General features: G+C 45.3%; 1 protein-coding gene across 4 annotated transcripts in view; it reads right to left on the reverse strand.

The window, feature by feature from the left end:
* unc79 (unc-79 homolog, NALCN channel complex subunit) overlaps window positions 1–14,435 on the reverse strand; it is a 77,668-nt gene that overhangs the window by 14,152 nt on the left and 49,081 nt on the right. For 3 of the 4 annotated variants that reach the window (XM_082143383.1, XM_082143381.1, XM_082143384.1), the window contains 13 exons: window positions 9,697–9,878; window positions 9,421–9,622; window positions 9,168–9,347; window positions 8,968–9,036; window positions 7,069–7,358; window positions 6,815–6,997; window positions 4,723–4,888; window positions 4,499–4,648; window positions 2,187–3,266; window positions 1,086–1,187; window positions 424–724; window positions 210–350; window positions 83–121 (listed from right to left, as the gene is read on the reverse strand). In XM_082143383.1, the coding sequence (XP_081999509.1) occupies window positions 83–121; window positions 210–350; window positions 424–724; window positions 1,086–1,187; window positions 2,187–3,266; window positions 4,499–4,648; window positions 4,723–4,888; window positions 6,815–6,997; window positions 7,069–7,358; window positions 8,968–9,036; window positions 9,168–9,347; window positions 9,421–9,622; window positions 9,697–9,878 (3,085 nt within the window). The remainder of the gene's footprint in view (window positions 1–82; window positions 122–209; window positions 351–423; window positions 725–1,085; window positions 1,188–2,186; window positions 3,267–4,498; window positions 4,649–4,722; window positions 4,889–6,814; window positions 6,998–7,068; window positions 7,359–8,967; window positions 9,037–9,167; window positions 9,348–9,420; window positions 9,623–9,696; window positions 9,879–14,435) is intronic. The other variant, XM_082143382.1, reaches the window with a different exon arrangement.

Below are 14,435 nucleotides of genomic sequence, written 5' to 3' on the forward strand. Positions count from 1 at the left end.
ACTTCCATTGTTCACGACCGACACAAGCTAACTCAGTCAGGAGAATAAGCCTCAGACATACAGTTGTAAAAGATTAACTCACCTTTCAGCCTGACCTGTGAAATTGGAGCTCGAGGCCAACCTGCAGAATTAAAGCAGAAAACTGAAAGAAAGCCATAGAAATGGCAGTGAACACGTGTCTGCAGTCAGCGGCTGTGATCCGAGCGTACCTGCCCACAGACTGCATGATCTCCAGCAGCAGCGGAGCCGCCAGATCGGGACTCAGGTGGATGAACATGGACAGAACCACCACGGCCAGAGCCAGAGTCTCCTCGTCATACTCCTCCAGAACGGCCCCGCAGTCCCGGCACCTGAGCAGACACACACACAGATGAGGCACACTAAACCCTGACGCTCTCTCTCGCTCTTGCTCGCTCTCCCCACCTGTCAGCCATGTTCGTGGGCTGCTCGTCGCTGAAGTCTTCCGGCGCTGGAACAAACATACTGGCGGTGCTCGGAGCTGACAGCAGACTCGTCTTGGTAGGACCTGCAAGAGTGAGGTGTAGAGTTGGGGACAGACTCCAGCACACAGGTGTGGTCATGATTAGTGGTGCTAAAGAAGACCGACCCGTGTCCCAGGTGCTGATGTTCTGCGGCGCGCTGGACTGATGCTCGAGCTGCCGCTTCATCAGCTGACTCATGGTCACGGCACCCAGAGAGCCTCGCTTCACCTGGCGATACTGAGCTGGAGGAGCAGGACACACACTTCAGAAGATGCTCATGCATGACAGACACTTCACATGAAGAATGACACTATGGTGTTCAGTAGAGCTGCTTTACAGCAGAATTAGTCTCATATTTGATGAAATTTGCATAATAGATTCTGTTATCTTCCTGTTTATTACTGTGAAGATGCTTTGAATCATTCTGTATTGTATAAAGCGCTGTAGAAATAAAGCTGACTCGACCTGAATAAGCCCACATCTGGATCTGATCAAATCTCTCACTCTTACAGCACAAATGAAGCCTCATGAAGCAGAAGCAGTGGGCCGGGCTCATATTAACACTGTATTTAGTGGAGTTGAGTTAGTGTGGAGGGGATTTACTGGACACTGAGGAGCGATGGCTGGTTTCGGGGACGGCCGCCTCCAGAGCCGGAGCCGAGGCCGATTCTCTGGGCTTCTCCAGGTTCGTCAGGGATTTCTCATCTGTGTGAATATCAAAACCTTCAGTCTCTGAACTCTGTGTGCAACCACTTCTGAACAACGGCAGAGCACTGCAACATTAACACGTTCTCCAACAGCGCCGTCACCAGTGGTCTGAATGTGCACTGTGCATTATGTGAACTAGATTAGTGCCAGGATAGTTAGTCTCACTGTTTTTCTTCTGAAAGTCTTCTTATTCAAAGTCATATTGTGAACGACTTATTATCAAATGAAAAAGCACAAACTAGGGGTGTAACGGCACACAAACATGTCGGTTCAAACCTCAGTTTTGAACTGGGTTCGTACAGATACTGTAAAAAGAAATTCCAGGACTTTCAAGGACTTTTCAAGCACTACTTTGGGGGGTTTTGGTAAATATAATGAATATATAAGCTAATATAACATACTGTGGACAGTGAGTGACTTGCCTAAGGTAAATGTAGTTACGTGAGATATTATTCTCAAACTGTTTTGTTGATGTCTTTCTGCACTTGAAACACTGTTTGAGAGATTACAAGTAAACATATCTAAGCATAGATCAGGTGTTTCTCAAACGAACAACTGTGTCCTTCCTAGTCCAGTCTTTCTGAGGCTTGAAGGCTAGTGTCCTCCTCAGCATCAAACGCTAGAATGAGACGCTCTAGTAAGACCACATGGCTACGTCACACGTTCCCTGACCCTGCGGTCACGGCACGAAAATACTACTAAAACTGTCTCCAAGTGGCTTATTATTGTCAGTTTAGTGTTAGCGATTAATTTACAGAAAAACAAAAGAGGGCGCTAATACATTGCTAAATCAGATATATGTCAGATAATCGGATTGAAGCATATGTCCGAGTGAAGACTGTGCGCGAGCCACAAGTGACTGACTGTACTGGTCGTCTGACAGTATGACCAAACCGTGACGAATACATGTACCATTACACCCCTAGTACAAACACAAATCCACAAAGATGTAGCGTGAAACATTTCATATACGCTGCATAACCCGAGCTGACTGACCTGACTCTGCCGTCGTCTCGCTCATCTTGTCCAGAGTGTTGAAGGTGATGTCCAGATATTCCCTCTGGATGGCGCTGACGGCGATCTTCCTCTCTTTGCGCTGGCGTGGCACGATCTGAATCTTGAATTCGGCTTCGTCACTCTCATCGTCGGGTTTGGGATCGCTGTCTCTCTCATCGGTCTCCTCGGCGTCCTCGTCTCCTGCCCGTTCTAGAGACTCCATGGGGATGTGGTGCAGGACCGACCGGCTCGAGGGACTGGGACTCGTCCCACTGCTATCCTTCCTGCAGGGATCCTCCAGGGAAGCGTTTGGCATGTGCGAGGTCTTCCTGAAGAGATCCCTCTTCTGCTTCAGGGTCATGGTGCTCTCCTGCTGAGCCGTGGAGTCGGGCAGCTCCAGGGTCGCCGCTATCCGCTGGTCCCCGCTGCAGTCCTCGACGCTGACCTGCACCACAGGAGGAGAGCGGCCGGCCGGCGGATCCTCAGCTCGGCTCAGCACTCCGCCGGGGAGCTTCAGTGCCTCAAACAGGTCCTCGTTGCTCTCCACAATGCGCAGGGGAGGCAGCGGCTCGAATATCAGCGAGTCGCTGTCGGAGAGCGAGAGGATGGAGCGCTTCTCAGGGATGGAGGTGCAGTCTGAGGAGAGATCGATGAGATCCGGGTCGTCCTTGTCCAGCGGCGAGTCCAGGCCGGCGGGTTTGTCTTCAAAGGTCTCCATGCAGCTGAGCCGCACCTCGGGGATGATGGGCCTGACGCTGGAGCCGCTGCGGTCGATGACGGAGTGGCCGTTGGAGGAGTCCTTCCCATGGTGCTGTGCTCTGTGCTGCTGCCGGCCGATGGAGGAGGACGAAGAGGGCTGGAGGGCCGGAGGACCCTGCAGGTCACAGCGGTCGATGCAGGACTTGCGCCGGTGCTCGTCCAAGTTGAAGAGGATGGAGTCGGTGTTGCCGATGTCCAGAGACTTCTGCTTGTGCATGGCCTGCAGTCTCTTCTTCCGGCTGCTGCCGTCCTCTCGCCCCGAGTACAGCAGCGTGTCCTGAAGCGCGCCGCCCTCCTTGTACTCCGCCAGCTCAATCTCACCTGAAGAAGAGGAGAAGAGATGATGATGAAGAGCACACGCATCAGCCCAGGTTAGAGATGAGCTGGTATACGGTAATGCAACAAGGAAACATCGGGCCCTATCATACACCCGGCTTTAACCTCGCGCACGAGCAGATCCGTTCCCTCGCTAGAGAAGCGTTCAGTCTTTCCGCCTGAATCCGCCATGGCGCGAGCGCAACTGGCTTTTAAAGGGAATGGGAGATGAGACTCTGATTGGTTTATCATTACGTCCAAAACACACCCATTACTCATTAAGAGAATAGAGAGGACCCTTTTAGACCAGCGCCGGGCGCGTCGACCATTTTACCCGTCGTTAAACTAGTCAAAGTGGATTCGGACACGCCCTAAGTGCACTTGCGCTTTAGACCATGCGCTTTGATCATTAAAATATTAAAATAGGGCCCATCACATTCACTCTCGGCTACTTCTACACTCATCTGGATCGGCATGTGCGAAATTACCAAAATCACGAAATTAGTCAGTTTATTTCATGATAACGATATATATATATATATAAATATAGTTATTTTGCTTTAAATAAAGTTTTTATGACATCAGAGTGTACGATATCAAAAAAAAATTATTTCATCATTCTTGCCCTCAATTTCAATATCACGAAAATCAATACTATCCTAACTAGGGTAAATAAAACTCAAACTCAATGAAGACAAGTAAACAGTCAGTGATAAAATAAGACAAAGAAACTAATAACAAACAACAGCACAGCAAACTACAATAAAACAAAGACACGAATGAAATAGACCTGACTGGAAAACTTCAAGCACTAGAAATAAGAAATACTACATAAATGTAATAAAGTTATCAAATGTATAAAAAACACTGTAGTCTTTGTAAATTACAGTGTAGATTAATCCTTATTAAAGTTCCAAAAGTTATTCAGTCAAGAGCAGTGAGTGATTCTCTCTTTTTCTTCTGTTCTTTGATTATCATTAATGACAGAAAGCCACAGGTTTATTATTAGGCTGCTGTCACTTTAAGAGCACAATATACTCACACACATGCTTTTTCCTTCTCAACTGTTTACAATGTTATTTTTCTAGTCATATTTACATATTTTAAAACGAGTACTCGAGTACTCAGAGATCAGTCCTCCAAATTTAAAATTTACAAAAACGTTTTCCATTGTTTTCCATTGTAACGTGGACTGAAATATGACTAATGACTATGAAAGTGTGATGCGTCACACTCACTCCTTTGAGCGCTGAGCTCCACAGGCTGATACTTGACAGACTTGCTGCCGCCGATCCTCTTGAGACGAGCGAAGAAGGTCTGCGACTCCTTACTGCCGGCTCCGGTCGGAGTGTCGTGGATGTCGGACTCGTCGAACACACTGTCCTCCTCTGCACGGGAAACACAGGGCATTAATGCAGCCGGACGGCCGGGAGCGCTCAGATCTGAGCTGGCGGTCTCCTACCTTTCTCCTTCTCGCTGTAGCGGCTGATGTTGGAGTTGTCGCTGTACAGCGGGCCTGCGGACACGTGCGACCTGCAGCTGTGGTACTGAGCGTTCAGCGTGTTGATGGTGATGTGGATCAGATGGAGCACCACATCTTTACTCATGTCCATATCTCTGTACGGATACTGAAACACAGCAAGACTGAGTAATGATGACTGACACTGGGACTGAACACAAACACAGAAACACTAAACAACACTAAGACGGTGTTAATGCTTTCAGGGGAATAAAACGCATGTTCTTTCACGGGAGAGATCACTCATTTTGCACTTATATTTAGGTTGAAGAGAAATCAACAGTTGTGTTCTGCATTCGGCTTACTGTTTCCAGGAGGGTTCTAGATCTTGTCATGTGAGGAAATCGGTCCTGGAAGTGACCAAACTAATGCATCATATTGAGTTGATTTCATGTCATGTTGTTTAGTGTGTGTCAGCAGGAGCGTCATTAACCAGCATTAATCGCCTCTGCCGTCCACAAAACTGGATAATGTTAATCAAGTACCTGTAATTCATCACAATAAAATCAATTTAGAAAGTAAATGATGTGATTCAAATCCACTGAAAAACAAGCTATTCTGCTTCAATGATTCATCTCTCTTCCATTAACTTGTAATACATATAACCTTAGACCTAACCCTAACCCAAACATAACTGTGGGCGTTTATTTGAACTTGATGTGTAGTCAGTGTTGTACAGACTCCTGCGTTCACAGCTTTGACCTGCTCGCCAACTTCTCATCACAAACTATCAAAACATTGATGTCTTTGGTGTCTCTCCTTAAATCGTACAATCCCTAAATAATAGTGGTCAGTCCATTTATTTATTCTGAAAGGTCCCATTCGGTTTGCAAAGCTACATGTGGGATTTTCATATGTTGGTTTCCTGTTATTTTTTAGTTTTTGTTAATTGTTATGAAGAAAAATGTGCATCCGCTGCTATAAATATGAGGGTGCAACACAGTAAGATCAGGCATTTCCATAATTGATCTGGTGTCTGTTACCAGGTTAGCCAGACCGTCCCAGCGGCCGCAGCCACGATGATGATGCAGGGCCTAAAAACGTTCTGCCCCTCACACCTACCAATGGCCGGTGACTTCAGAAAATGTGCCGGACATTAAAATTTTTTACCGGCCATGAAACAAAAACATTGCAATTGGACACTGCAAAAACAGGCAGTTATGACACCAACATTTCAGATATCAGGGAAATTTCACATATCTCTATTCCAGTTTTGATACCACAGCTCAAACTATTCTAGCCTAACTAATACAAATGTAATATATTATTATTAAAGACAAGTGAACAGTCAGTAATAAAATAAGAACAAATAATCAAATTAGAAGCAAAATCACAAATAAATACAAAATAACAAAGATACCAATGAAATGAACAGTGCTTTTCCTGTAGATCTGACAGTAGCTTTCAGGCACAGAAATGTAATTAGTAAGCAATGTAAAATAACACTGCATAGTCGTCACTGTAAATTAAACATCCTTATTAATTCATCCTTATTAAAGTTACAAAAGTTATTCAGTCAAGAGCAGTGAGTGATTTTTGTCTTGGTCTTTTGTTGTTTGATTAACATTAAACACAGATCGCAGCAGGAATATTAGGCTGCTGTCACTTTAAGAGCGAATGCACGGATCCAATACACTGATACACAAGCGTTTACTTTCTCAACTGTTCACGTTCACTTAAGACATAACTGACTATGTTTACTAGGATACTCGCTATATTTGTATATCATTTTGTGTGAATTTGTCTGCTCAAGCACAAGAGGACGTGAAAGACGCGCTGTCTGAGATGCGGCGTTCTGTGTAATGGAAACGAGTGATGGAACGAGTGATGGAACGAGCTCCCTGCTGCGTCTCCTTGCACTGCTTAACTTGTCCAGGATTAAACTCTTGTGATGATGCAGCGGTGTCAAGTCAGCTGTATACTGTATTCATAAAAATGTCACCTGCCATTTGGCGAGTGACACCGTTTCATTTACTCACCAATGTACTCACGATTTTTACTTTGCATTTGATAAGATTAAGCCCTGGAAGGATACCTTGTAGAGGATGACGAGCAGAGCTTTGAGCCACATCTGGCGTATGTGAGGCTTGAGGGCCCAGAGCGAGCAGCGCGGCGGCTCCTGGAAGTTGGGCCTCAGCTGAGGACACGTGCAGTACTTCAGCACCTGCACCACCAGCGGCAGCAGCTGCTTCCCCAGGCCGATGTTGTAGTCCATGACCTGAGGAGACCAACACAAGCGGTCTGACCACTGGCCCGCTGGGAGACGAGCGCGCACACAGCCGAACTCACCTGAGCGATGCCTGCGATGAAGGCGTTGAAGCAGGTGGAGGAGCGCATCTTCTGCGGGGTGATCATGAAGCAGCCCATCTGCTGGTCGTATCCCAGCAGCACGTACAGATGACGCTTCACCGTGTTGAAGGCTTTGGCACTGCCGATGTCCGCCTCGGCACTGCTTTTGTCTTTGGCCATGAACTTCATGAGCACCATGATGAGCTGGTGGACGGTCTGGTGGTCGATCCCGGCGTCCTCCGGCAGCAGGTCTTTAATGATGGAGTCTTCCTCTAGAGGAGAGCTCTCCCCTGCAGGGCAACAGGAGGCGGTTACGGTCTTCTGCAGAGATTGTGTGTGATGATTAACATACGGCACAGTTACGGTCTTCTGCAGAGACTGTACGTGATGGTTAACATTAGTGCTGTCAAACGATTAAAATATTTAATCGCGATTAATCGCATTAATGTCATAGTTAACTCGCAGTTAATCGCAATTAATCGCACATTTTTATCTATTCTTTTTGTCCTATAATTTTTTTCTCATTTTAATGCTCTTATCAACATGGAAAAGTGGATCGGCTTGCTTTGTGCAAATGTTTTTTTATTATTGAAAACAACATTGGCATATACTGTAGTGTTCAATTTCACACTAACATTCTCACTCGAAGCAAATAATCACATCAGAGAATTCGCATTCGCGTCAAGTGGTATTTCAGACTGGACGTGCTGCGATGATCGCTCAAGTTCACAACGACAAAACACACAGATCACTTTGGTCTTGTCAATGGAACCATTTGGCATCTTTTTAAAAGTAAACTTTCCATTCAGAATCTTATTGGCATCCATTTCGGCGTCTCGCGCTCACCATCTACTCAAAGCGTAGCGTTAAGGGGTCGCACACCGGACGAGAAGCGCAGCGTCGCGTCGCGTCTAGGACAACTCGAGGTATCGCACACCAGACACGCACTTTCTCAGTTTATGGCCAGCAATATTGTTATGTTTAAGGACATCATGGAATTAAGATAATGTCTGTACAATGTTATGATTGTACTGAATGAATTGAGAATATCACCTATAAATCCGATAACATCAGCAGTTTTCATCCACGCAGCTGATTTCTGTGAATGAATGTAAAACTAAATGTATATTGCAGCACAGGGTGAAGTCAGTATATACATTAACGACGATTTGAGAGAAATAAATGTAAATTTAATATAAAACTATGTAAATGGCACGACAGGATTTTGAACAAGGTCCTGAGCCGTTGCTGGGCGCCACGGACAGACTCCGAATGGCGCCGCCGGTGTGTGTACACTGATAGAGAATAATGTGTTCGAATTTTAAAGACGCGGCGCTGCGCTTCTCGTCCGGTGTGCGACCCCCTTTAGCCTACTACTCTTTGACCAGCTCACAAGCCCAAACAAGTGTGCGCGGCGTGCCTGTTGTTTTGTTTCCGGTCTAGCTAGATTCGGTGTGGTGTTGTAGTTTTTCTAATGTTACTAGTTGTTGCAACAGCATGTGAAAAAAACGACAAAGTTTGCTAGGCCAAAAAGAATGTTAATCTTGCGATAAAAAAAATTACACCGTTAAAATGGGTTTGCGTTAACGCCATTAATAACGCGTTTAACTGACAGCACTTATTAACATACAGCACGGTTACGGTCTTCTGCAGAGACTGTGTGTGATGATTAACATACGGCACACGCTCAGTACTAATTAGTAACTATAGTAACTATTATACGACATATGTCATTGGTTTTCCGCTCTTCCGCTGCAGTGCGTTGTGTTAAGTCGAGTCACGTTCACTGTACACACATTCCCTGACCCACTGTTACAGCATCAGCAATGAAAGAATATCTGTGTCAGTGAGCCATGACTGACTGTCAGCGGTGTGTGTGCTGTGTACGACATGTTCTACCTGTCAGCACTTTCTCCAGCATATTTCCCAGTATGGGTGCCGACTGCTCCTGTCTCACGAGTCTTAGAGCTGGAAGAAGAGAAACAGGACTTCTGTGCTGAATCCACAGACAAATACTTGAGCAAAACACTGATTCCACTGTTACTCTCTGTCAGTGAAGAGTGTGTGACAGACACCGACGGTCAGATTCATAAACTCACGCAGTTTGTTGCACAGCGTCTCCGGGAGTGAGAAAGCCCGTTTGGACTCGGTCGGACCCTTGACGCTGTCCCGTAGCGAGCGGACGCTCTTCTGCCGGTTGCGGGCGAAGCGAGCGCGGCGGATCTTCCACATGGCGGCGTCGCTCAGGTTGGCCACGTTCGTCCTCACCGCAGTGATGGCTGACACAGGAGATCAACACATGTGAGATCGATACACACGTTACGGATGCTTGACACGTCTCAACACACTCACTTGTAGGGAAAGGGAACTCCTTGTTGCAGTCCAGGTGCAGCTGCGCCTCCAGCGACAGCGTCTCGAAGCGGTTGACGAAGAACTCCCAGCTCAGAGCGGGAATCTCCGGCTTCAGCGAGTGCAGCAGCAGCAGTTTGCTGAGGATCACGGGACGGTCCCGCACCACGGTGTCGAACTGGAAGTCCAGGCACAGACACAGGCCCTGGTGGGGAGACACACACACACACGTCTGGCTCTGTGAGGCCACATGACTCGAGGCGAGGCGTCGGTGCTCACCTGTAGCGCGGGCCTCTTGACGGTGTCCAGCAGCAGCCGGGCTCGGGTGGCCACGGCCGGGTTGACGTCCTCCACGCTGGCCAGGAAGCAGCAGAAGGCGTGCGCTAGAGAGTACTTCAGCACGTGGCTCTTCGTCACCGAGCCGATGTCCAGAAACCGGCACAGCACCGCCACCCGCTCCACTGAAAGACACGGACACGTCAGCAACATCTGCCTGATGACATCACTGAGGTCATGAGCACTAGGGCGCTGCAGCTGCGGTTACTAAAGGAGGTGAAGAGAGGCAGGGTCGGGGAAGGGCCTCGGATCGCCCGAAGCACAGCTGCGCTACATGACGGAGCGCTGCTAAAGTGTTGTTGTGTGGTTATTATAGTGTTCTAGGTGTTTTCTTCATGTCTGCTTTCCAAGAGCCTCTGGCCCTGTTAACTCCTGGTATTAACCCCCTGAGGTCTACGGTATCGCCGGCGATACCAGCTCGCTTTTTTTTTATTAGTGTAAAAGAAACTCATAAATACTCTGTTGACTTTGATTTTCCATAGGAGTTTCATACATCAATCGATTCTGTTAAATGTGTATTATTTTTGTGTATACTCACAATAAAAACAAAGTGTTGTGCTTTTTGCCAAATAAAGAAAAATAAACACGAAGCGAGTTCTGCCTTCTCTCTGCCAGTGAAGTCCATTCTGAAACGCGTCCGAAAATTAACAATAACTCAGCGAATACTCAGTCAAACAGGCATACAGACACACAGGCATGAAGCTTGAATTCTCTTCTTTTAAATGAAGTCATTTATATAAAAAAACAATTATTCTCATCTTGTGAAATCTGTATTAAAAGAGAGCGATTCCAGTCGAGCTCATCTCATCTCATTACGTTATAATCGGCCCCGCCCACGGAGAGCGCGCGCTATTCAAACGCAAATGGCTGAGGCAATCCTGTGAACGCCCCCATCAGCTCGAGAAAACACACACGTTTATTTAGATCATTGTTTACACCGTCTTGCAGCGCTGTGAGGAATAATACTAATCGAAAATGTCCCTCAGAAGTGCGGGTATATCGAGGAGCGAGCTGAGGAATACAAGTAAGTTTTTTCCTTCTCACGTGAATTTCTTCACGTGGGTTTCTGTTTATGAATGAATAAACGGCATGAATGCGCGCTGTTTACCACAGCTGGCAAAGACAGTTTAAATTTAAATCGCGTGTGTGAATGAATGATGATGTTTTAGCAAACTGTATTGCTATACTGAGATAAGTAAACATCGACTGAATGTTGAAATAAAATGTAGGCTATTTGTATAAGCAACGTATTAAACTGCAAATTAACAATATGCCCTAATATTTCATGAAAACAACGTTACAGTCAGACGAAATATGAAAGACAACATTTTGTTTAGTAGATTTGGGTACAGTTTTTACTGTAGAATATACTGCCACATCAAATAAGCTTTTGTTTAGCCATTTCTATATATAAAATACGATTTTTGTCAAAAATAAAGTCATCAACTAAGATGTTAGCTGTTCCAATGTTGGTTATATTCAAACTAATGAATACATAGATAAAATGTAGGGCCTATAATCATTTTTTTTTACAAAGAAAGAGTACACTTGAAATATTGTTGAAATTGTAATTATTGTTGTAATTGTAACCATTTTAATAAAATAGCAAAACATATTTACAAGATAGATGTAAGCAAAATCTTAAATGGTCAATATAAGTCTTCTTCTAAATATATCTTTTGTCCTTTCATTGTGGCTCAGTCAGTGTCACACCTGAGTGAATGGCTCATCATTATGCAGAGTGGGTGTATTCTAAGGTGTAAACCACTCCTTGTTCACGCCCCCTCGCATATTGGCTTTCCAAGCAAAACCTGTTTTACATCAATTTAAATCAATGTATGGTTTTATGTGAACGATAAAGCAAGACTATTTTCACATAATTTTGAAGAAAAAACTATAGGCGACGACATCCATAAGTCAAAAGTCTTATTGCCACATATTTAGTATGTGTTTTGTGGTCTTATTTCAAAAAATTTAATTTTTAGTTTTTTCGATAACCACGCATAAACATTATTCTCTCAAAAATGAAAACATGTACATACATGTGGCTCACATATTATTGTAGTCCTGTTTGTGCTATATAGAGTGAATTTACACCTTTGCCATTAATATGTTTATAAGCAACTGAAAAAAGCACAAATGTCAGGGCATGTCAGAACACCCCCAGGGCCCAAAAAAACGCTCAGACTCCAGAGGGTTAAGAAGCGTTTCGGTTGATCGGATCACAAGTGGACGACACTAAATACAGGTGTAGATAGGGTCTAATACGTTTTGAGCTTGTCCACTTTCGACCACTTCCAGAGGTAGTTGAAAACATCCAGGTATGGTTATAACCTCGGTTCAATGGAAAATATTGTCTACTATCAGCCTATAGAAAATATCTCTCCTTTGCAATGCCAGTAATTTCATGCGGTCCTGCTCATTGCTCACTATAAGCGGCACTGACTTATCTGCTGGGTAAATTAGTAAATAAAATATAGCTAAATCTCAAACAGTGTAGCATTTATATTAGCAACATATTTCGTGATATCGCCCAGCCCTAAAGCTCCTCAATATTAAAGCTTATACAATATGACCTTTTGTAAAGCTGCTTTGAATCGATGTGAATTCAGCGCTATACAAATAAATCTGACTTGACTATAAACAGCAGCGCTGGCCCAAAATGGCATACGTTTACAGCTCTTCAGAGCGGATGAATAATGGGCCCTCTGGTGAGATGTCTCACTCATCTCCCTCAGAGAACCAAGGTTATAACCATAACCGGATGTTCAACATCCCACTATGGGATATAGAAAACGCCCAATATGCAGGCATCACTTTTTACCACCTGTATTTAGCAGGGTCAAAGCAGGCTCTCCCCCCTTTTTTTATTCATTTTTCTATAGCCGTGTTCCCAGCTCTGCCTGTGTTAATGTGGACTTTGTAACATCCAGTTTATAGAATTTAAAAGGGCTCTCAGATTTGCCGGTAATAGTTGACCCTTTACAGAGTAAGCTCATTTGATACTCCACTATCCAGTGAGATAGCCGTTGTTTTGACAGTGCATGGCCTCTTCTAGGGTTTGCAAAACACACAAAGAGATTCTCACATCGTCTAAAACCTTGTGTCCTTTCCAAATAAATCCGTAGCGCTCTTACTGGACATAAGTGCTGATTCTCCTCCGCTGGGGTTTCTGAGGGAGGAGGGTGGAAAGCCTGAACCTCTACTTCCATTCATAAATAGCCCGGCTTGATTACAGTAGGCACAAATGCTGGATTCGGGTGCAAATAACCCTGGGAAATATTTGTGTAAATTTACCACACGCAGGGTTAACTGCCAATGCATGTAGTTCTCCAACCCGTTTCACAGAGGTCCGGGTGAGCAGTAAAGCTGTATGAGACAATCTTCATGTCAGCTAGCTCCAGGGGTTCAAATAGGGCTCTCCTGAGTGTTTACAGGACCATAGACAGATCCCATGCTGGTAACATCGGTCTGATCACTGGCCTCAAACGGCCCCTCATGAATCTACTTATGATAGGATGTCTAACTACTGTTTCGCCTTTAACCCTCTGGGGTCTGAGGTGTTTCTGGCCCTGGAGGTGTTCTGACATGCTCTGACATTTGTGCTTATTTCTGTTACTCGTGACATTTCCATGGCTAAAGTCTGATTACACTGTATTCAGCACAAACTCTGCTACAATAATATATTAGCAGCATGTGTGTAAAAGTTTGTAGTTTTGAGATAATGACGTGGTTTGTGAAAGAAAATAAATAATAATTTGTCACTGAAATAATGCCATGAAACCCATACTGATTATTTCTTCACAAGACTTTTGAAATTGTATCACATAGCCTAGAATATTTGCTCCAAAACTATGTGAAACTCTCACTCATCTGCTTACAAGCGATCAGTGTCTGTAACGCTGCTTGGGCATGTTCTAGGCCCAGACACGCCGGACTAACCCTAGCTGAAACAGTGAATCCGCATCCCCCAGGACAAGTGCGAGAAGGTGCTCTGGATTTGTTAAACTTCATAGAAGAGGCCATATTCAACCGGTAAGCTGATCAATTTTATTTGCTTGGTAAGGGTTTCACTGTGCTTGATGCTTAATTTGGCTTGACGCCCGATGACAAGTGGTAACTTGCCTTTCAGACAGTAAAGTCTCGCCAAACTAACACTAAGAGTACTGAAAGAAAACGGCTCGTAGTTTGGACGCCACAAGTGAAGAGATTTAGGATGCCATTTCAGGCCCTCACCTCGAAGAAATCAGGACAGAAGTGGTCGAAAGGGTACAAAAGAGACGGATTAAAACAACAGCTGTAAACGAGTGTGTGTCTCCCTCGTCCCCCTGTGCTCCACCTAACCCTAACCCTTAACACCAGTTGTAAACGAGTGTGTGTCTCCCTCGTCCCCCTGTGCTCCACCTAACCCTAACCCTTAACACCAGCTGTAAACGAGTGTGTGTCTCCCTCGTCCCCCTGTGCTCCACCTAACCCTAACCCTTAAGACCAGCTGTAAACGAGTGTGTCTCCCTCGCCCCCCTGTGCTCCACCTAACCCTAACCCTTAACACCAGCTGTAAACGAGTGTGTGTCTCCCTCTTCCCCCTGTGCTCCACCTAACCCTAACCCTTAACACCAGCTGTAAACGTGTGTGTGTCTCCCTCGTCCCCCTGTGCTCCACCTAACCCTAACACCAGCTGT

The sequence above is a fragment of the Leuciscus leuciscus genome, assembly GCF_965113295.1.
Source record: "Leuciscus leuciscus genome assembly, chromosome: 17".
In the NCBI taxonomy this organism is placed as follows: Eukaryota; Metazoa; Chordata; class Actinopteri; order Cypriniformes; family Leuciscidae; genus Leuciscus; species Leuciscus leuciscus.